Source organism: Propithecus coquereli, unplaced genomic scaffold (genome assembly GCF_000956105.1).
Source record: "Propithecus coquereli isolate 6110/MARCELLA unplaced genomic scaffold, Pcoq_1.0 Scaffold81, whole genome shotgun sequence".
Taxonomy (NCBI): Eukaryota; Metazoa; Chordata; class Mammalia; order Primates; family Indriidae; genus Propithecus; species Propithecus coquereli.
In genome coordinates, this window is record NW_012154285.1 from 558,311 (window position 1) to 585,126 (window position 26,816).

The 26,816-nt window shown below is 48.6% G+C and overlaps 1 protein-coding gene across 1 annotated transcript in view; it reads right to left on the bottom strand.

Annotated features, from left to right (window-relative positions):
• The window catches only part of TMEM132C (transmembrane protein 132C), a 157,031-nt gene that overhangs the window by 67,130 nt on the left and 63,085 nt on the right, over positions 1-26,816 (bottom strand). The window contains exon 3 of the mRNA XM_012663444.1: positions 18,424-18,570. Coding sequence (XP_012518898.1) covers positions 18,424-18,570 — 147 coding nt within the window. The remainder of the gene's footprint in view (positions 1-18,423; positions 18,571-26,816) is intronic.

A 26,816-nucleotide genomic window follows, 5' to 3' on the forward strand; every position in this document is an offset into this window, starting at 1 on the left:
AAAAAAAAAAGATGAGTTGACTTTAATATACAATACTAACTAAATAGTGATAGTATGTCATTATCACCTGTGGCTATGGCAAAAACTGCAGTGGCATTTAGGAAACTCGGAGATGGGCACCCGGAGCCACCGCAGCGTCCCCCTCTGAGGTCAGCCTCGAGGAAGGCGGCGTGCTCGGCCTTCTAACAAGGCAGCCAGGGCAGGACCCAAAGGGCAGATCGCTGGTTAGCTGGAAGCAGGGAGGAGAGGCTCATCCCATGCCCCGAGGGGAGGCAAAGGCCACTGCTGTCTTTGCAACCCCAAGATGAGATCATAAAACTTTTAAAAGATCAGTAGCCGCTCCAGGAGGGCAAGGCTAGAGCGGAAAGCTGAGTTAATAAGAGCGAGCGCTCTGGAGGCAAGAGGCACAGTTCAACCCCTTTATGGGCCAATTAGTTTCCGAAAGGAACATTTCCAAGGCTTGGGGACAGAACGCTCCTCCACCATTTCAGCCAGAGGTTGCACAGAAGCACAGCTTGGGCTCCAAGGAGCCTGGAAGAGGGAACGTGTGTCCCCCGGTCTCTCCTGCTCCACGTCCAGCCACGGCCACCACCTTTGGGCATAAACTGAGATGCATCCTTATGCTTAATCTACCAATTTTTCTGCCAACAGTGAAAAGAGGCAGTAAAGGGTGAGATTAAGAGCACAGGCCCATGTGGTCTGTCCACATGGTGGAGTATTACGCAGCAATGAAGCCCAGACTCCTGCCACAGAACGAGTAAACCTTGAGAACGTGATGCTAGGCGGGAGAAGTCAGTCACAAAGACCACGTATTGTGTGATTCCATTTATATGAAAAGTCTGGAATAGGCAAATCCACAGAGACAGAAAGTGGCTCAGTGGTTGCCAGGGGCTGGGGAATCAGTGTTTAATGGACACTGGGTTTCAACTGACGAAGATAAAAAAGTTCTGAAATGTTTATAGCAGCACAATTCACAATTGCAAAGATCTGGAAACAACTCAAGTGTCCATCAATACATGAGTGGATTAATAAAGTGTGGTATATGTATACCATGGAGTACTATTCAGCTTTAAGAAACAATGGTGATATAGCACCTCTTGTATACTCCTGGATAGAGTATCCCAAGAATGGAAAGACAAGCACCACATGTACTCACCATCAAACTGGTGTTAACGGATCAACACATAAGCGCACATATAAGAATAACATCTATTGGATGTTGGGCAGGGGGGAGGGGGAGGAGAGGAGGGGAGTGCAATGCGCACCACCCGAGGGACGGACACACTTGAAACTCAGACTTGGGATGGGGAGGGGGGGCAAGGGCAACATACGTAACCTAAACATCTGTACCCCCATAATATGCTGAAATAATAATAATAATAAAATGTTCTGGAGGGGGTGGCGGTGATGATTGCGCGGCAACGAGACTGTATCCAATGCCACTGAACCGCACGCTGAAACTTGGTTAAAATGGTACATTTTATATGACGTCTATTTTACCACAGTAGAAACTTTCATTAAGAAAACGCTCCGCTTTATACAGCCTTGCCAGAGGGAGATGGAAGATCATGTCGGGTACAATATTTTGACCCCAGAAAGCCAAACTGAGACTGGGCTCAACGACAGCGGGACGTATCTTTTAGCCAGACGGCAAGGCTGGAAGGCCGGCCAGGGAGGGTGGTGAGTCCAGGGGCTGGGCCGTGCCGTCAAAGATGCAGACAGCGCCCACATTTCCATCCTGCCGTCCTCAGGGCACTGGCTTTGGTTTCCAGGCTTGGCTGGTACCGTGTCAAGGTTGCTGGAGCAACCGCAGCCATCATACCTCCGCTCGGCTACATCCCACAGCCTGGGGGAAGGATGCTCCTTCTGTGTCCTGGGGCGGCCACTGCCGGCTGCTCAGCTAGCACCGACTCTCTGCTTCTTTCTTGCTAGCAAAGCTTCCATTTGTCCAAGATGGTGATGAGCCCACGTGAAAATATTCGCTTCCCCAGACTTCCTGGCTGCCAGGGGTGGCTACACGAGTCCTGTCTAGCCATGAGATACAAGCAGATGTCTACTGGCTGTGTTTCCAAGGAAGCAATTGTTTTTCTGACCCCAAGAGACCGCCTCCACCTGTTTTTTGTCTTAGCCACACACCTTCCCACATTTGTTCTACCTGGAACACAAATAAGGTGCCTGTGGGGACAGCTACCGCCTTGTGAGCATGAGAAAGGGAACCACATGCTAAAGATGGCAGAGCAGGAACAGAAAAGGAGCCTGGGTCCCTAGTGGCTTTGTGGCACCACCCAATCAGCCCCAGCCCTACCCTAGCCTCTGAATTTCATGCTGTGTCAAAGCGGGAAAAAAAAGCCTATTTTGTCCAGTCTCTGCAATTTGGTCTCTGTTCATGGTGTCAGCAAGAGCACCCGTTAGGGCAGTGAGGGAAGATAAAAGGAGAGAAACCAACCAAATTCTGGAAGGAAGTCTAGCCCAAGACCCATTCATCAGAGCAGTTTTTCCCTGACGTGCATGTCAAAACAAGATTTGTGAAGGCCATGAATGCGCTCAAGTGTTGTTAATTATTTGGAAAGGAAACTGACAACAGAAAGCACATCCCAAATGGCTGTGCTCCAGCTAAGTGTCAGAATGCGTCTCGCGTCTTTTCTCAGCGTGACCACCGTGTGCGTGTGTGTGTGCACATGTGTGTGCATGTGTGTGCGTGTGTGTGCATGGAGGGGGTAGATATTTTTCAGTCCCAGAATTTCTTTTCTTTTCCTCTTCCTCTTTGGTGCTAAGGGGCTTTAAGATGAGAAAATAACCCTAGCCATAGTCACGGCGGGTCACGTGCTTCTTCCTATTTTTTCCTAATATGGTTTGAGTTTATTCTTCATCTCTCCTTTCACTTCTCATGTTAACAGAACGATAATAAAAAACAAAAGCATCGGAACTGATCAAAGAAAATATGGTGACGGAGGAAAGAATCCAGGGGCTTGCAGAGCAGAAATGACTTCAATGTATCTGAAGTTGGGTTTTGATTTTATTTAGCTTCTTTTTTTTCTACCCTGGTATTTTATGATTTTGGCGCAAGATGGAATGCAGTTGGGCTCTATTCGAGGCAGCTGTTAAGCAATCCCCGTTTAACGGGAGACAATGAAAAATTAATCCGAGCCCAGTGTGACTAAGTTTTCACAGAAACAATGAAACCCTTTGAATATTATCGTCCTCAACAGATGTTTGCTGACTGTCCTGATTTACCAAATTACCTGTCAGGGTTTACTGCTCGCGTCGAGTGCGAGCTCTGTCTTCGTGTCACCTGGTTAATGAAAAGCTGATGGTATAAATGGAAAATGTAAATCGCGCTTTATCTCTCTCTCTCTTTTTTCCCCTTTCTCCCCTCCCTTCCCCTACTCCTCACTCCTTGGTTAGAAAATCTCTGTTCTGTTCTTTTTATGTGCGTTTTATAGATATAGATGCCTTTGCGGTGGTCGGTGAAAGCACTTTTTCTTTTTTCAGCATTTAAGAGCTCACTAGCGCGTTCAACATCTGTCTTTGCAAGCGAGGCGGAGGGAAGGACATACTTGGACCCGGTTTTTGCCGCGGGAAGGAGACTGCGGAAGGATCGGCCCCGGCGCCCTGGGTGTGCTCGTCCTGGCTGAAGAAGTCATGAGCGGCCCCTGCCTTCCTCCCTGACCTTCACTGCCCCTCAGGCCCTGGGGAGACACCCAGGTCCCACACTTGGGGGGCTGTGCTCTCTGCCTGAGCTCATGCCTCCTGCGTTAGGGTGTCAAACGTCCTCTCCCCAAGAGAACATGGCCAACTGTTCAGGCTCCGGTGGCACGGCCTCCCGTGCCCTCCCTGACAGCTGTCACCCGCTCCATCCTCCTCCTCCTACACGCCACGTCTGTCTGTCCTCTCTCCCGCCCTCTCCTTAGTCTCCTAGGCCTGGAAGAGTGGGTGCCTGGTGCAGAGAAGGACCTCAGCGAGTATCTGTTAGATGAATGAATGAAATAAAAGATTGCACAGAAGAACTCAGGGAGGCAAGTCCTTTGTGGCTTCACCTGGACTGTGGTCTTCCCTGGGCAGGTGTTTCAGCTTCCTGACAGACGGGTGCTTTGGATCTTGCACCTGGAATTCCTGCACCGCGGCTGCTAGGAAGCTGGGAGACCCGGGGCCCTGGGTCCCGCGCGGCATCTGTTTTGTGCGTCACCTCACTCCTTCCCACCTTCATCCTCCCTTGTTAGCATCACAGGAGGTGAAGGACACGGATTCTGAGCGAGACACCTCTGCCAAGACCCCCGCTCTGCCACCTGCCAGCTGCGTGACCTTGGGGCGTTTCTGAGACTCTCTGTGGCTCAGTGTCCTCGGCTGCCAACCAGAGATGACAACGGCACCCGCCTCGCGGGGATGTGGAGATTAAATAAGTCTGTATAGAGTCCTTAGAATGATGCCTGGTCCACGGCAAGCACAGTGTAAGAATTTGCTGTTGGTTTTTACCTGAAATTGGTTTTGGCTTCCTATATGGCACGCGGTATTGTGAATTGCCTAAAATCCTTTGTAGAACAAGGTGTGAGCATAAATAACAAAGCCGCTGGAGTGGAGCCAGGAGGAGAGCACATCCTTGCTGCAGTGAATCCCTTTATTTTCCCAGTTTCATATGCTTTGGCCATCTCCTGGTTGGAACCTCCGCCTTCCATGAGCCGTTAAGCTAAATGTGTTCATTGTCAATCGTACCATGAAAGGCATTTGGTCTGCAGGCGAGAGAGAGCTGCTCTCTCTTTGATGGCAAGATGATATTCTTTTATTTTTTTAAATATATTTTTTCTTTTTTTATATCAAAATATTACGAGGGTACAAGTGTTTTAGGTTATATGGATTGCTTTTGTAATGCTTGAGTCACAGCTATAAATGTGTCCATCACCCAGATAGTGTTCATTATACCCCGTTAGGTAGGTTTTCACCCATCCCTTCCTGCCCCCTCCGCCCTGGCTGATTTCCACGGAGGTTTACTTCCCTCTGTGCACAGATGTACTCATCGGTTAGTTCCAATTTAGTAGTGAGTACATGTGGCGTTTGTTTTTCCGTTCTTTAGATACTTCACATAGGATTATGTTCTCCAGCTCCCTTTAAATTGTTGCAAAAGGTATTAATTCATCCTTTTGTATGGCTGAGTAGTACTCCATGGTATACATATACCATATTTTCTTAATCCACTCATGAATTGATGGGCACTTGGGTTGATTCCACATCTTTGCAATTGTGAATTGTGCTGCTATAAACATTCAAGTGCAAGTGTCTTTTTGATAAAAATACTTCTTTTGGGTAAATACCCAGTAGTGGGATTGCTAGATTGAATTGGAGGTCGACTTTTAGTTCTTTGAGGAATCTCCACACTGTTTGCCATAGAGTTTGTACTCGTTTGCAGTCCCACCAGCAGTGTGTAACCGTTCCTTTCTCTCTGCATCCATGCCGGCAGGCAAGATGATATTATGAAGAGGTGTTTTGAAAGGAAATGAAGCAAACCCACTGTTGAGTGAATACACCCCCAAGCATCGCTTGCTCCCTAAATCACAACCCTCTTGTGGACACCCAGGCACAGTGGGGGATGCAGGCAGGAAACGTCTCTGCATAAGACCCCTCCCTGAGGAGGGCTGTGTTGACGTTGGTTCCCACTTCATCTAACTGAGGCGTCCTCTCATCCCCACCTCCCAGGCGATGTGGCTGGGATGGGGCCCCCGTGGTGCCGGACGTGGCTCAGGCTTAGCAAATCAAAGCACAGCACACACACGGGGCATTGCATTTTGTTCAGAAACAGGCGTCGTAGCCTAAAACCGTAACCTCGGAGTGGTCCTTGGAACTCTGGCACAGCCTTCGGGAAGGAGCTTCTTTCCGCCCTGTGGGACCAGAGCTTGGAAGGTCAGGGTTGGAGCTGACTTAGCCACCGCACCACCACGTGAAGCATGAGAATGACTCCAGTGGAGGACCGCGGGGAGAAATCAAAACACCTTAACATGGTGGAGGCCACTTTCTGTGGATGTAATTTTTTCCCCAGCTGTATCGAGGTACAATTGAGAAAGAAAAATCATTTATGTTCAAGGAGTGCAGCGTGATGATTAGATGCACGCACCATCCATTGTGAAATGATTACCACAATCACGCCCCTCGCCTCCCACAGTTACCGTGTGTGTGTGTGTGTGTGTGTGTGTGGTCCACTCTCTTAGCGAACTTCAAGTAAACAATACAGGATTATTAACCACAGTCATCTGGTATCATATTTTGAACCACTACATCCCCCAGAGTGGAATTCAGGTCTACTCTTTGCTTTCTGCCTTTTTTCCCTCTATCCGGCTTGGGTTGACTCGTCTCTCTTTCACTGGAAGAGCCTCTCTGGGTGAAGATGAGTCCATGTGGAACCCCCCCAAAGGGTGGGTTGGATACATGGGTGAATGTGCTGGTTTGGGGGGGCTACTGGAGGTGACACAGGGCTGGCTGCAGCCCCTCCCATCCTGCTCCTTGGCAAGGCTGCTGGAAATAACAGTCACTATAAGGTGTTGTTGACTGCATATCTGTGCCTCCTCCCACATTCAAACATGGAAACCCTAACCCTCGATGTACGAGGAGGCGAGGCCTTTGGGAGACGATTAGGATTAGATGAGGTCACGAGCACAGAGTCCCCATGATGAGATTAGTGTCCACATAAGAAATGAGAGAGGCTCAAGCTCTCTCTCTGTGCCACATGAGGTTGTGATGAGAAGACAGCCCCCTGCGAACTAGGATGTGGACCCTCACCAGACGACAGATCTCCCTCCGCCTTGGTCTTGGACTTCCAAGCTCCCAGAGCTGTGAGAAACAAATGTTATTTAAGCCACCAAATCCATGGTGTCTTTGTCTGAGCAGCCCAAAGGAAGAAAGACAAAAGGTAACATTTACTGAACAGTTACTAAGTATCAAACACAGTTCTAACCTTTTTCTATTTCTAAATCACTTTCTTCCCCAGAACAACCCTATGATAGCCCCATTTTTGGGGGTGAGAAATCCAATGTCTGAAGAGTAATTTTTTCCAAGATTGTTGAGACCCAGAATTAAGCCACATCAGACACAGACTTGCCCCAGAGAGCAGGTGGTGCAATGGTAGGAAAACAGCAGCTGCTTTGCAAACAGAGGACACCTGCTAATCACATCGTCCTTGCTGTCATGATCATGGGAGCAGCAGAAGTCTTGTCTTAAGGCAATGGTTGCTTTAAATACTCAAGCCCCTCTTCACGCTGGGGCCCTCCTGTGCCCTCCCGGTTCTTGTTCGAGTGTTTGAAAACGTTTGAAAACCCACTTCTGCCCTTTGCACCTGAGCCTCACCTTTCTGTCTGGACGATTTCCCACCAGACTGGCCTCAGGGGGCTGCCAAGACTCCAGACCTCACGTTTGACTCCTGGATGTTCTCCCACTGCAGAGGACCCGCCATGGTTTTCCTTCAGCATTTAGACTCTAAACATTTTCAAATTCCTACTTGCGGCAGACACGAATAGCTGTCCCCTTCTTTCACTGTGCCCTCCTTGCTTGGCACTTGACAAATGAGGATAAAAGATGACACCTCCCAGCTTCCCTTGCAGCTAGACGTGGCCATGTGCGTATGTTCTGCCGTGAGACATGCCACGTACAACTTCTGGTCCCTGCCTTCGAAAGGAAGAGGCGGCTTCCCCCCTTCCCTGTGTCTGTCCCCTCTGGCTGCAGTTTACAGTGGGGTGAGCCATTGTGGGCTGTGCTGACCACGGCAACATTGTAGGGGTGACGGAGCAACACGCTGGGAGAGTCTGGATCCCTGACACCCTTGCGCAGTGGAAGCTGCCATGTGAACGCAAACATTCCAACGAGAGAGAACTACGCTTCTATCCTGCTCAATCGGTGACGTGGGGGTCTCCGTCGCAGACGCTGATCCTTTTATCTGATTCATTCTACACCTACCTGGTGACCTCCGTGGTTTCCAGGTAGCGGCTTGCCTTTGTCTGCCCCGTAGCAGCAAGGCGAGGAGCTGAGATTTTCGGCTAAAGCACCCGGTGAAGGATTAAGGTGACTTGCTTTTATCTCAAACGTAAGCCTCAGCGCTTCCTCCCAAGGTGCAAAATTAAAGGCATGATGAATGAGATGCCTTGCCACTCAGCTGGCCTAGTTTACACACCGCTGGTGAGGAAACACTGCACTTGAGACAGAACAAGTAAGGAATAACAAGGACCCCGTATGAAGAATTAATGTGATGCCGAAAACAGAAGGGAAAAAAGTTATTTGGTTACCCAGGAGAGGCATGGAGAACAGCCTTACGGAGCCTTGCTCCACTGAAAATACAACCAGCGCTTCACATACACCACCCCGTTTAATCCTCACAAGTGCTCCACGGCAGAGGGACTGGTAGTGTTTACCATCTCATTTTCATATAGGACTCAAAGAGCCTGACCGATTTGGACAGAATCACGTATGTTCCAAGTCGGGGAGCTGAGCCTTGAACCCAGATTTCCAGGCTGGCGTAGGAGGCCATGTTGCTACCTGTGGCACCACAAGGCTTCATGGGATACTTGGGCACACAGGTACCATGTGAGCAAACCTTTACCTTTGATGTAGGCAAAAAAAACAAAAACAAAAACAAAAAAACATTAAATTTTTTTAAAAAACGGAAATAGGCTCATCTCTACTGTTGTTCGCCATTTTCTTATGCAGATCAGCCAGGTATGAGAAGGACCGTCAACCTTAACAAGAGCCCCTAAAATTTAAAGGATTTGGACAAAGTGGATGAATCCAGCATTGCATGGTGGCTCGGTAGCTGGGAAAATTCTGACCACCTTCTCAGACACACAGGGCCGTGGGGGCTTTGGAAGACCAGCCCCACAGCCCTGGTCTCGTACCCAGTGTGCTCTCCGAGGACCAGTAGCTCAGCGATGGCTTCGGGGGCACGACCTCACCTGTGCCTCTTGGGAAGGCAGGGTCTGCAAGGTGAGGTCGCCAGCTCCGACACGCACCTGCTAGTGTCAGGACCCGGAACAGCGGCTGCTCAGCCTTTGCTTCGTTACTGGTCTGGCAAGAGCTTGAGAGACTTGTGAACTTGATGCTATAAATCATCTCAGGACAGATGCTAGAGATATATTCACTTTATACATTTTCAGTTTTCACTGGGGACCACATGTCGGACTGTGATGGGAGTGAAGAAAACGGAAACTCTTCATCCTGGCCATGAACGAACGACCTTAAATCAGGCTTGTGTGCGTAAAGGAGTAAACGTCTAGAGGTGAGGCTGGGCTGGGAGTTGGGAAGGGTCCCTCGGTGTATGGAGACAAGTTCCCCCAGATTTCCTCACGTGGGAATTTCTCTGTTTTTGCGGGAGCAGTAGGGGCCTTTAGAGTGAGACAGTCAAGGATTAAAACACTGACAGCGGCTCTTAGTAGCCGTGTAGCTTGGCAAGCAGTTTAGCTCTTTGGGTTCTCCACTATTCCAGTGATGTGTTGCTGCCGTGCAAACACCCCAAAACTTAGTGGCATAAAATAAAAACAATCATTTTCTTGTCTCTCATGGTTTCTGTGAATTAGGAATTCTGAAAGGGCTTGGCTGGGTGGTTTCGGCTTGGACCTCTCATGCAATTGCTGTCAGACAGCGGCTAGCAGCGGAACAGGGGGCTGGAGCAGCTGGGGGCTGGCTGGACATCAATCTCTCTTCGTAAGGCCCAGGGGTCCTCCTGGGGGTCTTTCCACACCAGACAGTTGAGCTTCCTCACAATATGGTGGCATTAGGGCAACAGGAGCCTACGTGTTGGCTCAGGGCTCTTTCAAGATCTGGCTTTGGAAGTCACATAACGTCACTTCTGGTGAGCACTATTGGTCAGCCCGTCACAAAAGCCCACCCAGTATCAAGGCGAGGAGACAAGGTGGCCTCCTGTTAATGCAAGAGTAGCGCGATTCTGGAACGTGTGAGTTGGGACTATGGACAGTATGTTCATTGGGAACATGTCTGGAAAAATACAACCTATCACACACGGTGTCATCATTTGGAAACTGAGGATACTCATAGTCTGGTGTAGGTTTAGGCGGAACAGGTGATGGTGTGGACATGGGGTCCACAGCGGGCAGGTCCCACAGGCGCTGTGCCCTGAGCACCTGCTCTACCTTCCCAGCATCTGTTCCTCCTCCGTGGAAGCGTCCCGATTTCCCTTGGGGAGGACGCTTTCCTGCATGGAAGGCAGCCTTGATGGGATGACAGACCACGGGGCTTGTCACTTCAAACAGCACCAAGCAGTGGAGAAGCCCCTTTGCCACTTGAGACATCAGGTTTGCGAGGCCAGACGTGGCCCTTCAACGCCAGGAAAATCTCTCGGGCACCCTCACAGCTTCTCCTCAACAGCTTCCCACCTCCCGCCCCGCAGGTGCCTCTAGCAAATTCTCTTGGAAGAGTTTAGCTTCTGCAAACGACAGGAACCAACAACAATCTCCACTGTCCCGGGCTTTAACTTTTGCCACAAACCTCCGAGGGGTCCGGGAAGCCGCCATAGGTCTGGCACCCACCGAAAGTGGGAGGGAGGGAAATTTTCAGAGAACCCCACAATTTGTAAATCAATACATTGTCCTGCCACAGATGCTCGCATGAGCCTGCTATAAGTTTGGGGCCTCATTTAACTTCCGTGGGGACCCCGAATGTGAGCTTACGCCACTGATTGGGAGATTTTAATTTGCTGTCTTTGAATATCTGTTACCAAGGGAGAACTTGGTCTAGGCAATTTCCTTTAGGGAAAAGCAGATTATTTTAGCATATCATTCCCTAAGCGCCGCGGAAACTGTTTACACTAAGCAGCTATGAGCACGTTCATATTCCAGAATTCTAACAGAACAAATAGCTGAGTACAGTTATGGATATGAGGCATGCCATTGAGACTGCTTAAATGAATACTAATGGGCATGTTAGTCACCATTTTCAATGATTTTTGTTTTTGGAAAAGGCCTTCTGTTTTATTACCTGCATGATTTACTTCTCTGCCCTGCAGCAGAGAGTCCCAGAAGCAGGATGTTGGCTCTTGCATTAAGGAGCTGGGGGGTTGCAACAGCCGCTCCTGTTGCAGGGAGGACAGGATGGCAGAGGCACCACTTGGTGTTCTGTGGAAGCACAGACAGGACCCCAGAAAGTCTCCCCGAAGAAGACCTGGAGAAGGATGGCTTCGCTGCCACCCCACGGACCTAGAAGCTGGACCACGAGAATAGCAGGGAGGGAGGAACACCACGCCACGTGCCCGGGTCCTGGTTAGGGCTGGCACTTGATTCGAGCTACAGCAGACTGCGGTGAGGACCCGGAGTTAAGGTGGGAATTGACAGCACCTGCTGGAAGCACGGGCACATCTGTGCCATGTGTTTAGGAGGGAGCGTGTGGGGAAACAAGGGCAGCACCCACAGCGAAGGGCTGGGCTCCCTGCTGAGACCCTGCAGAGGAGAACAGTCTAGTTTCGGGACGGCTGCTTTGCAGCAGACGCTTTTACCTGGAAGATACAGACAATCCACCTCCTAAAGAAACACGGGCATTATTTTGGTTCAAAGCGGCCACTTTGGCGCATGGCTTACTTTACTGAAGAACAACTCCCCTGAACAATATTTCTTTTGTTTGATCCGCACAGTGATTTTTAAAAATCCCAAGCAAACGTTTGAAAATGGGGAGATCTCTGGATTTTCAGTGACTCTAGAAAAATCCAGGGATCTGGCAACACAGGGCCTGCACGTTCTCGTGGGAAGGCTCACCCCGCCCACTGCTCTCAGCCTCGGGCAGGTGCATCGCCCACCTCCTCACCTGCAGCCTCCACCCGCCTGCCTGGTCCCTTTGCGTCCACAGCTTCTGCTTAAATGGTTCCGATTGAGTTCTAGATTTGCACCCTCACGGCACGCAGCCCTTGAACCGACCACCCAAATCTGCAGCTTAGATGTGCACGTGTTCGTGACAGCCACTCTAGGGGACCCCTGCAGTGTGCCAGGACGTGTTTTCCCAAAGTCAATACATGTCCCCTGAGTAAGGTTGACTCAGACAAAGAGAGTGTTTCCCCTTCAGATATTTTCAGAAACTTTAAAGTTAGAGCAAAAGGAAGTCCCCCCGCTGGCCTGTAACCAGTCCTGGGCACAGACACCCCCAGAGCTTCAACAGGGTGCGGAGGGAAGTTGGGGTGATGGAAGGGGAGCATGCGAGGACCCCCCTCCTCCTCCCACCCGGCATTCTTAGCCCCCAGTCCCATCCCTTACCCCTTTACTGGTCTGATTGCGCTGGGTGTCGGCGGGGAAGGAAAGAGGTGACCAAACAAAACTAGAAAAGGCATGAACATGGACCAGGAACATTCCCCAGGACCCCTCAAAGCAACCCGCCTGCACCCCATAATTCAGAATGGGGAGAAGGCCTGGAAACAGGCGCCACAGATTATTTATACCGAAAAGTCAGGAGCAAACAACCAAGAAGCCCTGTCATAGGGGACCCTCCAAATAAATTAAGGTCCAACTACTTCGTAAGTTAATGGGCAGCCAATTAAAAAATCTGTCCCTTAGAGTGGGACAGGCAAAGTGCTTTGGCAACATTAAGCTACAAAAAGAGACATGTCACCGACTGATCCCAACCATACAAAAAATATTCATATACACCGTGTAAGAGAGGACACGATAATGGAAAATAGTCACAAAAGATGTGGAATATGGGTTGAAAAAACTATGTCATTGAATATGTTTTTATGACTATAAAAGTAAAATATGGGCACTGAAAAAAATAAGCTTAATAAAAAGATAGAGAAAGAAGAGAAATTCTCCTTTTGGTCTATCGTGTCTTTAACACCTCTCCGACATTTTCCAACCTCTCTTTCTAACCTCCAAGGCAAGCGTAGAGCCCTCTGCCACTGACACCAGCGAGCCGGCCTTCAATAGCATCTTTCTGTTTGAATTGCATTTGTTTCTGTCCACCTTTATTTTGTGCCATTGATATGCGCTTTCCCCATTTATATGTAGACATTAAAGTTATTTTTAAAAGAAACCTTCTTTATCATTCACATAAATATCCGACAGGATCCTTCCTCCCTCTGAGTGTCTTTGTTCTTTCTTTACGCACCCAATGCTGTGATTCCTCAGTTCACGGGACCATCTAAAAGATTTACGAAAACAACGTACACAAAGCACCTTGCGAAATGCAGACACAGTGCAATAGGAGAGCGTTATTCTGTATGCTTTCAGGCACTGTAAAATATATGGAATATTACCGTTTTCTATTTAATTTCTATTTTTAAGATACTCTGCCTCTGAAAGAGATTTTAGTAGTAGCATTTTAATAATAAAGCCTACGGCCTCGGCGGCACCGGGGTGTCCTGTCCTCTGGATATTAAAAAATAATTTCTCCCCACCCAAAAAAAATAATAATAATAAAGCCTAAAAGGGCTTTTTAGAAAAATGCACAGGTGAACCAGTTTAAGTGAAGGCGGTCAGCACATCCCAGCGCAGGTGCGCGTGGATCAAAAGAAGGAGGCTCTTATGTTCTGAGATAGGTGTGCACTGATCTCCACTGGGGAGCCGGGCGCAATGACAGTCTCGGGGGTCGCATTCCCAACACGGGGTCCCTGTTACCTTGAGAGAAGGTCCACAGTTTAATAAAGAAACACCTAATTATGGGCATCTGAAGGAATGAACTCCAAGTAAGGCTCTGGGAATGCTCGGGGCAGAAGCATCTATCAGAGGAAGGCACGACTCTCAAAGGAAGAGGGGCCAGGGTCAGCTGGATGAACTTCTCCAGTGCTGACTTGCTCCCAGGCTGCTCGGACTGGCCAGGACACCCAGGTTTGGAAAAGACTCAGAGTGGGAAGAGAGATGATAGGGGAAGATGCTCCCTAAGGAACAGGAGGACCCAGAGAAAGGAACTCAAAATGTGCTCCTGCTGCAAGCATGCTGTCCCTGCTTCTCTTGCCTTTCCCTGAAGACACAGAGGCGTCTGCTTCAGGCTTGACTCACTCTGTCACCAGGCGCCGGTAGGGGAGGATTTGGGCAGCGTGCTGACTGCTCCCGTGTCTTCGCATCCTGCAAACAGCAAGCGCACTCTAGTAGGGTGTCAGCTGCCAGGATGCGCCGACCGCAGATCCGGGGGACTGGAAACTCAACGCCACACGATTTGGTGTGCGCAGACCAGGTGCAAGGTGCGCTCCCAGGTCAGGGGGTTTGCAGACAGGTGGCTTCAGGACCATATAAGCCCGCAGGTCTTTTGGAGGTTCTGGGCTTTGGGAAGACAGTGCTCCATCGAAACAGCTGTGTTGTTGACAGTTTTCCTAACAAGTGCTCTTCCATAATCGTACGCGGAAGAGGCCATTTCGCCAGGGGAGGAAGAAGGAGGGTCTTACGTTTCTGAGACTCTCAGGTTGGGTTCATCAGCAGCGGACAGTAAGACGAGGATTCATTCGCAAGCCAATGATTAAGGAAGTGGTTTTCCCCACCTCCCACCCAGGGGACAAACGGGTAAGGGAGAAGGAGAGAGGAAGATAGAGCACATTGCAGGAAGAAGCCAAGGGAAGGCATAATTTCAAAGTCCCAGACTCTAGCCTGACCCAGCTCTGAGTCGAGCTGTGGACATTACAATTCAGAATTGTCTCCAACGGGGAAAACGAAGGGGGCCTTCCGGACCCAAAACCAACCGCCCCTGGCAAAAAAGAACCCAAGAAAAACAAAAACTCCAAGCCCCTCCCCAAACCCGCAAAAACGGGCCCAAAGAACCCAAAAACCCCAAGGCCCAGCAAGAAAATAAAACCAAACCCAACAACAAGGAACGAAATGAGGTCCTCCAAAAACCAAGGGAAAACCCAAAACCCCAACAGGCCCCCGGTTGGAAAAAAGCCCCTAAGGAAGGAAACAAAGGTAAAAAAAGGCAAAAAGGGAAAGCCCCAAACCCAGCCCAACGGGAAGAAGAAAAAAAAACAAAGAGTCTTTCTGTCCACACAGAGGAAAGCGGTGAGGACGCGGCAGGAAGGTGGCCACCCACAAGGCAGCGAGAGAGGGCTCGCCAGGAACTAACCGTGGCCACGCCTCGATCTTAGACTTCCCGGTTCGACTGTGAGAAAACAAATGTCTGTTATCTAAGCCGCCAGTCTGTGCTGTTCCGTCACTGCAGCCCTAGCTGGCTCGTACCTGCCCGGGTGACCAGAGCAGTGGAGCGGATGTGAAAGGGCCACCTGGGTGGAGCGGCGTCCACCGCACTGGGTGCTGCCTTGGGCGCATTTCCCGACATGACGAGAGTAAGCCTGAACGACGCTTGTTCTTTAAGGCGGAACTTCTAGGTCTGAATCCACCTCCCCTCTTACGGAGTGGGCTGGAAAAACGTACGTGTCTCAGCTTCCTCCCGCGGCAGACTGAGAGCACAGCTGACTGCGTCTACCTCGAACGGCTGTTCGGAGCACGAGGTGTGTGTAGGTACACAGTGCATCTGGGCGCGAGCCGGGCACGGGTGAACACGGCCTGTCTGAACCGCGATCATCCTCTCCTCATCCGCTCGGCCGTCGCCGTTCCTCACACGCTAACACCACGTGGTTCCTCACACACCGCGTGCCGAGTTTGCACCGGGACAGTCTTCAAATATCTCCCTCTCAGACTCCCTGATGAGACCCCTGTGGCCATGTCACCTTATGAGGCGAAGCGACTTGCAGGGGTGATTAATTAGCGATCTTGAGACGGGAAGATGATTCGAGTGGGCTCCACGTGACCCAGGGTCCTCATATAGCTGACGGATACACCAGGTTTTCAGACGAAAACACGTTCACAAACCAAGTCGATTATTCACAAGCGAAGGGGCCACAGGCAAGGCAAGAGGGAGGAGCGCAGACTGCGGCCGGCCGGGGATTCTGTGGGTCCCGTATGCACACATTCTCTCACACGCCATGTGTTTCCAAACAAATGATGAAGGCCTGCTGTTTGAAGCCACTATGCTTGCAGTAACTCGTTACAGCAGCAACAGGAAACTCGAACAAAGATACAGGCGATGCCAAACTCGCAGAACACAGAACTAAAGCAGCGGTTCCCACGTTATAAAAAATTCCTTTCTTCACCTTCGTTTGCTTTAAAGCAGCGCTTCCCAGAGACCTGCTGGTGGCCCCGGGGGGATGGTGAGCGGTAACCAGACGACCGTTTACAATAACACTTACAGTTTTGTACTCACTGTCATGCACCTTAAAAAACAATAACACATATTCGATGTATAATTTCAAGGATATTAGTACTAAAAGTGAAGGTGAACATTTTAAGTATCAAAGCAATTTATAGCAGACTTAAAAAAACTCTTAGGTGTGTAGTGGTCCAAGGGGAACATGGGGCCGGCTGTTCTGAGGCTCTCAGTGGTGCTGCCCACTTTCCAAGCCGATCCTGCGTCCTCTCAGCAATAGCCTTTGGATAAATTCCTCTTCTGCTTAAATAAGACGGGACCATCCCTTTGTGGTGCATCTAAGCACATTCGCTGGTATAGACAGTAATATAGAGTCTCCCTTTTCATCGACTGACTTAAGTTAAATAAAAAAGGCAAATCAATCGGAAGATTAGGGCAGGTGATACGTATCCGAGGGAACGACAGTTTGGACGGTGGGGCTGCCATCTTGGTCCCCCCATTGCGCGGCCCCTTCCCCGTATAAGCTCTCCCCATCTCATGGGTCTAACTAAGCGTTTGCAATGCCTCTTTCTCTACTTCTGCCCGTTCAATTCTCCCCTCCGGTCCGCCCTCTCCCGAAACATTCAAAAAGGTCAGCTGAGGAATCTCGTGTATGATGTTTACCGTAGACGCGGCCAGCACGACCAGGATCAAAGCGGTGCTTCTAGAAGCCTCAGAACAAACAGGGTGGCCACCAGGACTCTGCAGAACTCGAGACCACAGGGCTAATCTCCCTCACTTTCATTCTCATTCAGGTTCCGACTGAAGAACTATTTGCGTACATAAGTTCACCCTCCGTTAATTAACACATTCACGTTTATTTACATAATCAATGCTAATCGTATGGGTTAATTAGATTTTATATGCATTTGATTCAGGAGATTTCATTTGGCCTCTGATCTCCAGCTTATAACAAGAGACCCATAAACACGTTTTTTTTTTTCTGGCCATTTTTTCACAAGTTCAAAGATTTAGACACCCAACCCTGACCCTGCAACCTTACCCGCAAGATGCACTGAAAATCCTTCTTGGGGTAATGAGGGTGAGGCTTGGTGTTTGAGTCAGTAAGTTGTTCAGGACATTAGATTTTTTTCTTTTTTTTTTTTTTTGGTTACGTATTGAAGGAAGGACTGAAAAGGGGGTTCTCTGGGCAAAAGAACAGGGTATTTCTAAACAGAGAAGAGAATTCGCAGAATTTTTCATGGCAGCCTTGTAGCATTTGCTGAAGAAAATGTGTCCAACAAATGGAACGTTTCTTCCCTTAATACTAATCCCTTCAGGAAAACACACTGACAGAATATACCAAGAGCCCTGGAAAATAATTTTGCTTTTTCATTCTCAGAAGTTACCCTAAGGAATAAAAGAAGTGGGCAAAGATTGATGTGGAAGGTGGTTTACTGTTGTATTATCTGTACGAATATAACTTGGGAGCAGCCTAAACGTTCAAAAATACAGATATGGCTATTTATATTGTGCTCAATCCACCTGATGGAATGTTATAAAGTTATTAAAATGTTTTTGGGAATATTCAATGTCAAGAGAAACTGTTTCCAATATAAGTGAAAATAAAAGAGTCCTAGAAATCTGGATGTATGTGACAATACCAAATTTGTAAAATAAATGATCTACTATACATTTATTTACTATATTCATTATATATCAGTATTCCATATGCATAAAATCCTGAAATGAAATAAACCGATATGTTTGCCATGGGTTACCTTTGAGTCGTAAGGACACTGGTATATGATCTAAGTTTTTCCCCTTCATGTAACTGTTTTCCAAGTATTCTAAAATGAGTGTAGATTGCCTTTATAACCAGAAAACAATCATTTCAAATAATCATCCAGGATGTCCATAGGGACTCTCACATAGCACGTTTCTGACCTTAACCCTAACCCATTATCACCCCGTCTCTCACCTCCTTTCTTCAAATTTCTTCTCACTGACAACCAAACCTAGCCCTTTATGCAAACATGAGCGCTTTGTAACAAAGTTTCTTCCCATTATCTATGGAGGGCAAAGCCCCCGGTAAATAAACTCAGCTGCAGAGAACACACGAGCCTTGGCAGAGCAGAGGTGACGTCACACTGCCCCAGAGCCCGTGACCACGGGACCGCCCTGCCCTGCTGTGCGTGGCCAGATGGGACCGCCCCTGGGGCAAGAGCCTCCAGATTTCCAGGCTGTGGGTTTAACAGCTCCGCTACGCGGCGATTAGTGTGAGTCTAAGTGCAGCCTCTTAGGCAGTGACGGGCCCCGCAGCCGCAGGTGCCGGGGGACAGGCCCACTTACCTGTTGCGCGCGCTCGGCCCCAGGCGCTGGCAGGCCACGGTGGCGGTGACGTGCTTCCCGCCGCTGCCCAGCTCCTGCTGGACGCCCCACTGCCGCGGCTCGCTGGTCTGAGCGCTCAGAATGTTCACGCCCTTCTTCACCTTGGCTCTGCGGGGATGAAGACGGGCGAGAGAGAGCCACAGGGTTAGCGACTCGGCCTTCCCCACGTGCCCGAGCTCCGCCAAGCTACCTCCGTTACTTGCTTTTTCGCTTTTGCACTTTTGTCATATCTGGTGACGGGCGAACAAGGCGCACCGGAGGGTGGCAATGCCGACACCGGGGCGGATGGGAGTGGGATTTGCCACCAAACTTGCTGTCCCGGTCAGAGGGCGAGAACAAGGGGCCCCCGGGACAGTCCCCAGACCAAGAGGTCGCACAACAAAGTGGCTGAGGCCACGCGCTCTGCCTGCCTAGGTTAGCTGTTCTCCACCGGGGGCATCTGTGCCCTGCGGGGGACGTCTGGCAATGTCTGGAGGCACTTTTGTTTGTCACAACGGAGTGTGGAGTGCTGTCATCCAGTGGACAGTGGCTCTGGATGTGGCTAAACAGCCCCCACCACACAGAACGGGCCAGTCCAAAGTGTCCTAGTGCTAAGGGAGACAAACTCGGGTCTAGGTTTATACCCTAGTTTCACCACTTTCTCAGCTGTGCGACGTTGGGCAAACTTTAATTTCTCTGTGCCCCACTTCCCGCCACTGTAATGACAGTAATAGCCTCCATTATAGAGCTGTCGTAATGGATATAAAGAGATTGGAACAGTATCAGGCACATGATACACACTTAATAAATGTTAGCTAATGTTAAATTGCTCCAGGGATGCCCCCACCTGCTTAATGTAACTCACCTGGCACACACTCCAAAGGCGAATTAAGTCAAAGACCACTCAGCCTTTCTAAACTTCAGTTTTCTCATCGATAAACCGATGAGAGAAATGACAGATTGAGCATAGACATCTACCTATACTGTCTTCCCGAATCCCGCCTACAGGAGAGTAAAGGAAAACCGACTTCAAAGGCACAAACCCCTCATGGGGAGAGGAGCAGACCCTGGAAGCTGGAAAGCAGATGCACAGTGGGTGACACGAGTTAGCAGGTGACACGAGTTAGCAGAACACCGAAAGTCGTCAGCTGTCTGTGAGAGAAGCTGAGAACAAATGCCCCCGACTCTGGGATTGGGGTACCAGCCACCTCTACAAGTGGGAGTGGATGAGGACTCAAGTACAGATGCTTAGCTAGAAGCCTGTTTACGAAGCAGCCAGGTGCAGATGTACTTTGATTTCCAGGACTCCATCCCTGGCACCGGGCATCAGGGGGAGTTGAGAATTGGGGTACCGTACTGAACACAGAGGGACTACGTGACCCTATATATATATATATATATATATGTAAATGAACACCCAGGAGGGAGAAAAATAAGCCCTTGAAAATTAAAAATCTTACAGCAGAAATGGAAAGTCGGAGGAATGGTCGATGGATAAACTTGAGGAAATCTTCTAGGAAGAATAGAAAAGACAGAAGTAGAAGATAGGATAAAAGATAAACTCAGAGAATGACTTTGAGGTTCAACATGTAACTAAGAGGAAAAAAAAACAGAGAAAAGAAAGAGGTGGAATCATTAATGAACTAATTCAAGAAAATTTCCCCAAGTGAAAGGATATGAGTTTTCAGATTGGAAGAGCCCACTACGAGATCAACACAATAAATGAGAACAGACTTACACCGAACCACATGATTGACACATTTCAGAACACTGGGTACATCGAAGTGAGTTCTAAAATCCTCCAGAGAAGAAAAAACTATCAAGCAATCAGAATGGATTCAGAATTCATAACTGTCACTTTGGAAACTCAAAGACAATGAAAAACATCCTGAATATTCTAAGGTGAAATGATTTCCAACCTAGAATACTGTATCTGGTGTAATTATGAATTCAATGTTTCCACACGTGTGAGTTCTAAAATAATCCACCCCTTCCACCCATGCTTGAGAAACTACTTAAGGATGTGCTCCATCAAAGCAGAACAGAAACCCAGGAAGAAGACATGAGATAAGGGGAACAGAGGTCCAGTCCAGGGGAAAGGAACCACGGTTGATGTGAATAGAAGTCTCAGGATAGCAATAGAGCATGAGGCATAAGAATTCTGGCAAAGAAGTCTCCAGAAAACTGAAATTTTGCTAATAAATGTGAAATGAATGACTGTTTTGTGAGGACATTCAGACAACTAGTGGAGAATCTGGAAATAAATATGAGCTAAATCCACAGAAAATCAAGAAAAGAATAAAACCAAATTGGTTTTAATTCTGAAGATAATAACTCATTATGCAGAAAAGGAAAAATAATCATAATTTAATACTGGGTTTTACCGTAATTAGCATATGTATTTATATTTTAAGCACTCTGTACAAATCTAGACCCAATATTACTATCCTGGAAGGGTACACAGATAAAAAGGAGGGCACTTAGTGGGGGAGAAAAGAGAGACATATCCTGATTCTCCATAGTGGGAAACTTATAGATATTGCCTAAAACTCAAAAAAAACATTAAGAAATATCAACATCAATGTGCTACTTTATGATATGGATGTAAATAGCAGACGAGGACAGGATTTTGCCTCCATGCACGGAGAAAGACAGCAACAGGGGGCAGAGTACTACAGGATTATTTTAAATAACCTTGTATTTTTAGACAGTTTAACGATTTGAGAGTAACGAGAAGTTGCAAAAAAATAAATAAGTAAAATATGAGCTTCCCATGTACCTTTCACCCAGCTTCCTGCAAATGATAATGTCGTACACAATCATGGCTCACTGCCAAAGTCAGGAAATTGATATTGAATAATACTATTAACTCAATTATGTGAACTAAAATAAAATCTTAAGCCCCCCAGTAGACTGAATGGATCCCCTCTTGGCCACGAGGACCCCAAAAATACCCTAAAGCTGAGTTGCTGGCCATGGGAAGGGAGGTCAGTCATGCCGGCTCCCTTCTTGGAGATGTCCTCTGTGACTCATTACTAGGCCTAGGGCCATGCAGGACACAGCTCCAGCCACACCTGCAGGTCATCAGTTTACTCAACAGCTCACTGGAGTCTGAGTCTATGTCTGGTGGCTTGTCTCCGATTAACAGACATCCTTATCTTTTTTTTTTTTTGAGACAGAGTCTAACTCTGTTGCCTGGGCTAGAGTGCTGTGGCGTCAGCCTAGCTCACAGCAACCTCAAACTCCTGGGCTCAAGCGATCCTCCTGCCTCAGCCTCCCGAGTAGCTGGGACTACAAGCATGCGCCACCATGCCCGGCTAATATTTTTCTATATATTTTTAGTTGTCTGATTAATTTCTTTCTATTTTTAGTAGAGACGGGGTCTCGCTCTTGCTCAGGCTAGTTTCGAACTCCTGAGCTCAAACAATCCGCCCGCCTCGGCCTCCCAGAGAGCTAGGATTACAGGCGTGAGCCACCGCGCCCGGCCCAGACATCCTTAACTTAACTTAAATCATTCCAAGCCTTTAGACAAAGCTTCCTTTCTTTAACGAATCACAAATCAAAGAATCTTCACACCCACCTATAACCTGTAACACCCCTGCCTGGAGTTGTCCTGGCTTTTCGGGCCAAACCGATGTACACCTTCCATGTATTGATTTATGACTTTATGTGTAATTCCTGTCTCCCTGTAATGTATGAAACCAAGCTGTACCCAACCACAGCGAGACCACTTGCTCAAGGCTTCCTGTGCATGGCTCTCTGGGCCACGGTCACATATATTCAGCTCAGAATTATCCTCTTTCCATTGTTATACAGAGTTTGGGTTCTTTTCCATTGACAGGTACAGACCTTATTTAGATTTCATTTGTTTTCACATGAATTTTTTTTGTGTATAGTTCTATGAAATTATGTCACACGTGCAGAAGGGAACAACCATCACCACGATCGCCATGTGACATTGTTCCATCCCCACAAAGCACCTCTTTGTTCCTGGCCATAGCCACGCCCTCCCCCAACCCTAACTCCTGGCGAACGCTGATCTGTCCTCTCCCGTTACAATTTTGCCTCTTCCAGAATGTCAGATATAGTTTTTCGGTCAACGAATTCTGCAGGGCTATTTGACTTCTTAAATTATATGCAAGGTTATATCTTATGAAAGTAACAGCTTAACAATTACACACACACCCACACGCCCCTCTCCTGCTGACCTGCCAGAGCGCAGGAGGTAAATCCTTGTGAATGGTTAACAGGCAGACTCAGCTGAGAAACACGATGACCAAATGGTCACCAGGAGGGAACCAAGGGGGTGGGAGGTCGTGACAAACCACATCGTCACCTGCCAAATTAGGGTATGCAAATTAGCATCAACCTGCCCAGCAGCGAAAGTACATGAGCCATGCCAGCCACCTTCTCCCTTAGGAACTTCTTCTGAGTCTTGCATTAAAATGATTTGCTAAACACACTCAACACACTTGCTGCCAGGAACACAAGGAGGCCAGGGTGCTGGAGGGACAAAGATTAAAGACACAGTGGCCTGCAAAAGCCCCCACTGTTGTAGCAGGTAAAAGAAACACCCCGTCAGTCTTCACAGCCGGGGCACCCTCTACCTCTGCTGCGGGAAATGCCTCATGCGATGTGACTTTGCTTGAAATTGGCTTTTGCTGCATGTGGAATTTGCTCGAGATTCCACATTTTGCTGAAGCTACAAATTGTCCTTTCCACTTAAGAGTCTGTGCAGACAGAGGGATTCCCACCGGCGGTGCACTGGTTGGTTTCACCTCTGCGTGGGGTGGGAGGATAAACCACTGAGGCATAGGGTTTAAAAGGCTGATTTTGTTAATTAGACATTTTCTTTGATGAAAGCAATGGTTTTCCTACTTATTGCAAGGACCTGGTTATCGCAGGAGTTCGGGTCCCCAAACCGGAAGTTTTGCAACCAGAGTCAGCATTAAACAAACAGACACCAGTGGGATGGGGAGGTTAACCTTGAGGAATCCTGGCTTCAAGAGGAGGCTGCCCTTTCTCAGTGTGGCTGCGGGGAGGGGAGGCTTGAAGGCGGGTGGGCGGGGCGCAGACACCCCTTGGGAGGGTGATGCAGGTGTGTTTCTCTGTCACCATCTGCTGCATGCAGGGGGACCTCAGTTAGGGGTTTCCAATTTGTGAGGCTGCTTCTGCTAATAATGCTAGAGGTGATTTCGAGCTCACAGACAGAGCCCCGAATAACGATGACACTGTCATTTTTCACTCCCACATCAGTATGTACAGGGCACCAACTGTTCCTGGCACGGCGGCCGACCTGGTGCAGCTTCCGGTCCTGTCTGGGGTGCCTGAGCAGGGCTCGTGCCAACCACACAGTGCGTGGGTAGTTGACGCTCCTGTTCAGGTCTTCAGTGGTTAAAAACAAAACAATGAAAAAAAAAATGTCCCCTCTTTTCTAAATGTGCTTGGCTCGGGTGTAACAGGGATGATCAAGTGTTCCTTAAGGAAAATCAATGTTCAGTACAAACTCTGAACACAGGAAGCCTAATTTCCATTCTGCAAGCCATCTTTCTCAGGGTCAGCTGTAAGCTCCTTGGGAAATGCTCTGTCTACAACGTCTCAGGCCTGCTGGTGTACGGAGCGCCTGCGTATAACGGGGGGTTGAGTGTGCATTGCGGGGGTAGGTGCCGCTCGGTCTCTGGCCCCTGTAGGGCTGTCTGCTCTGGGGCTGAATCTCATCCTCAGACTATGTTTAAAAGGAAAAATTATAATTAGCTGTTGTTATGGGCGAAACACCTCTCCTTCCAATTCCTATGTTGAAGCCCCAACACTCAGCACCTCAGAATGTGATTTTATATGGAGACAAGGTCTTTACAAGGTAATCGAGTTAAAATGAGGTCATTATGGGGGGCCTAATCCAACAGGACTGGTGTCTTTACAGAAAGGGGAAATTGGAGACAGACACCACCCAGGGAGGACGCCACCGTGAACTCAAAGATGTCCATGTACAAGCCAGGGAGAGAGGCCAGGGACAGATCGAGTGCCCCTCAGCCTCCAGAAGGAACCAGCCCTGCCAACACCTTGATCTTGGACTTCCAACATCCAGAACTGTGAGAGGAGAAATTTCTGTTGTTTAAGCCTCTAGTCCCCAAGCCCCGGTCCACGGTCTGTTAGGAACCCGGCTGCACAGCAGGAGGTGAGCGGGGGGCCAGCTTCATCTGTATTTACAGCCGCTCCCCATTGCTGGCGTCCCCACCTGAGCTCCGCCTCCTGTCAGATCAGCAGTGACATTAGATTCTGCATTGTGATGAGTTGTATAATTATTTTGTTATATGTTACAACATAGTAATAATAGAAATAAAGTGCACCATAAATGTAATGCACTTGAATCATCCTGAAACCATCCCCTCCACCCCACGGTCCACAGAAAAATTGTCTTCCACAAAACCAGTCCCTGGTGCCAAAAAGCTGGGGACCGCTGGAAGCCCCTCAGTGTGCGGTGCTCTGTTACAGCAGGGCTACAAAACTGATACAGTTGCTAAGAAGAAAATAAAGCAGCGAGCAGTAACCGTAGCCACCCACTCCTGGCCCGGCCCCTTTGGAGGAGGGGCTGCAGTGACGCGGAATCATCACAGCCCGAACAAGCAGATGTCACGTCCCGCTGCATTTAGCCTGTCAGTCCAGCGCTTTCCGCCAACCTCGCTCTGGGCACTGCGGCGGGGGAGCCTCCTGTTCTGAATGCAAAACGCTTCTGCGGCTGATAAGGGGAGTGTCTGGCCCTTTGCAAGCGGCACATGCCACACAGGAAGGCAGAGTACACCCGTGTTTGCCCTTCCGATAGAATAAGACCCAGAAATGTATATCCACATCTACCCGCTGACCTGACAGGGGCCCTACGCAGCTGCTTCCTGTGAAGGAAGAGGGATGCGGGCTTTGAGGATTTCAAAACACTTAAGAGAAAGCGAGCATGTGTCCAGGAACAATTAAAATGGCACAGGAGTCCTTGCTGCTCTGGTGATCTCATTCGGTCAGTGTGGCCACCCTGGGCATTGTGGGCTGATGAGGTGCTCTCGCAGGTCAGATAAATGGCCAGTATCCACGTGGTTTCTCCGGCTCAGTCACTCAAGTTCTGCTTGCAAATTGTTGGCCTATCCACACTCTCTGTAATATAACTTACTTAATTGTTTTCTTTAATTTAGCTACCCCACTCTTTTTTTACTCTAGAAGAGTTATTTTAAAAAGCAACTATAAATGACTCTCTATATAATAATTTTTTTTTAAAAAACCTTTCTTTTCTTAAATATACATTGAAGTAAATAGATAGTACAAATAAAAAATTTGTTCACAAGCCTCATAAAAGAATATCTCTTGCTGCTAGCGTGTATACACACTCTGCCAAGCACTGATATTCATATAATTTAAAATATGCAGAGTTTCCTTATATAAATGCAGCTTTGTATATACAATTCTTGAAAACACGGGAGGGAAGGTAACCAGCAGGGCCCTGGGTAGTAAAAGTATTGAAAAGTATTGAAGAGTCTTGTCCTTGTGTTTTGTTCTTAATAGTGTGCACTGGTTTCCATCTCCCCGTCTGCCACCAGGTGCCTTGTGAACACAGTCATTTTATTCCACCAGCAACTTTCTGAGAAGGGGACAGCCCAGTGGCCCAGGGTGGGGGACAGTGTCTTTCCCAGGCTAGAACCCAGTCTCCGCCCATTTGTGCCATCCCTCTTTGATCTTTCCTGGACTACCAGCCAGGGCAGACTTGCTGTCCACGTGGAAGGGCGTGGAGCTCCCAGGAGATGGGGAGGGGCCGACTGGTTCCAAGGCCACAAAAGAGGCTCCAATGGTCACCACTGCAATTTCCTAAACCAAGTCCTGAGTACATGCGTGTGTGTGAGCATGTATGTGCATGCATGCACCTGGGTGTGCGTGTGTGTGTGCGTGCGTGTGTGGGTGTGTGAAGCCACTGGAACCCAGCTCTTTTCCCTGCCTACAGAGTCCCCTGCTCTCCAGCTGGCCGAGATGAGCAGCTGCAGCTGGTCCATCAGGAACCAGCTCTCCTCACCTGTTCCAAGTGGGCTGTGAAAACAGCTGCGAGCACTTACTTTCCCAATTGAGCGGCGCCTTCCTCTTCTGTTCAGCTGATCAAACACTGACCCCTTGTGGCCAATACCTTTCCCTGCCTTGAATTTGCTTTGATCTGGGCGCTGATGAAAACACATCTGTCTGAAGTGAGGGCTGGAGCACAGAGAAAAGTAGGATTTCCTAAACCCTGTCGCTGCTTCAAGCTCTATTATCTTATTTTATTTATTTTTCCTGTTCTTCGGGTCCCGGGCAATGAGCTACTCCCTCTAGTGCAAACTTTGGCACAAAGAATGTCCATTCATAAAACA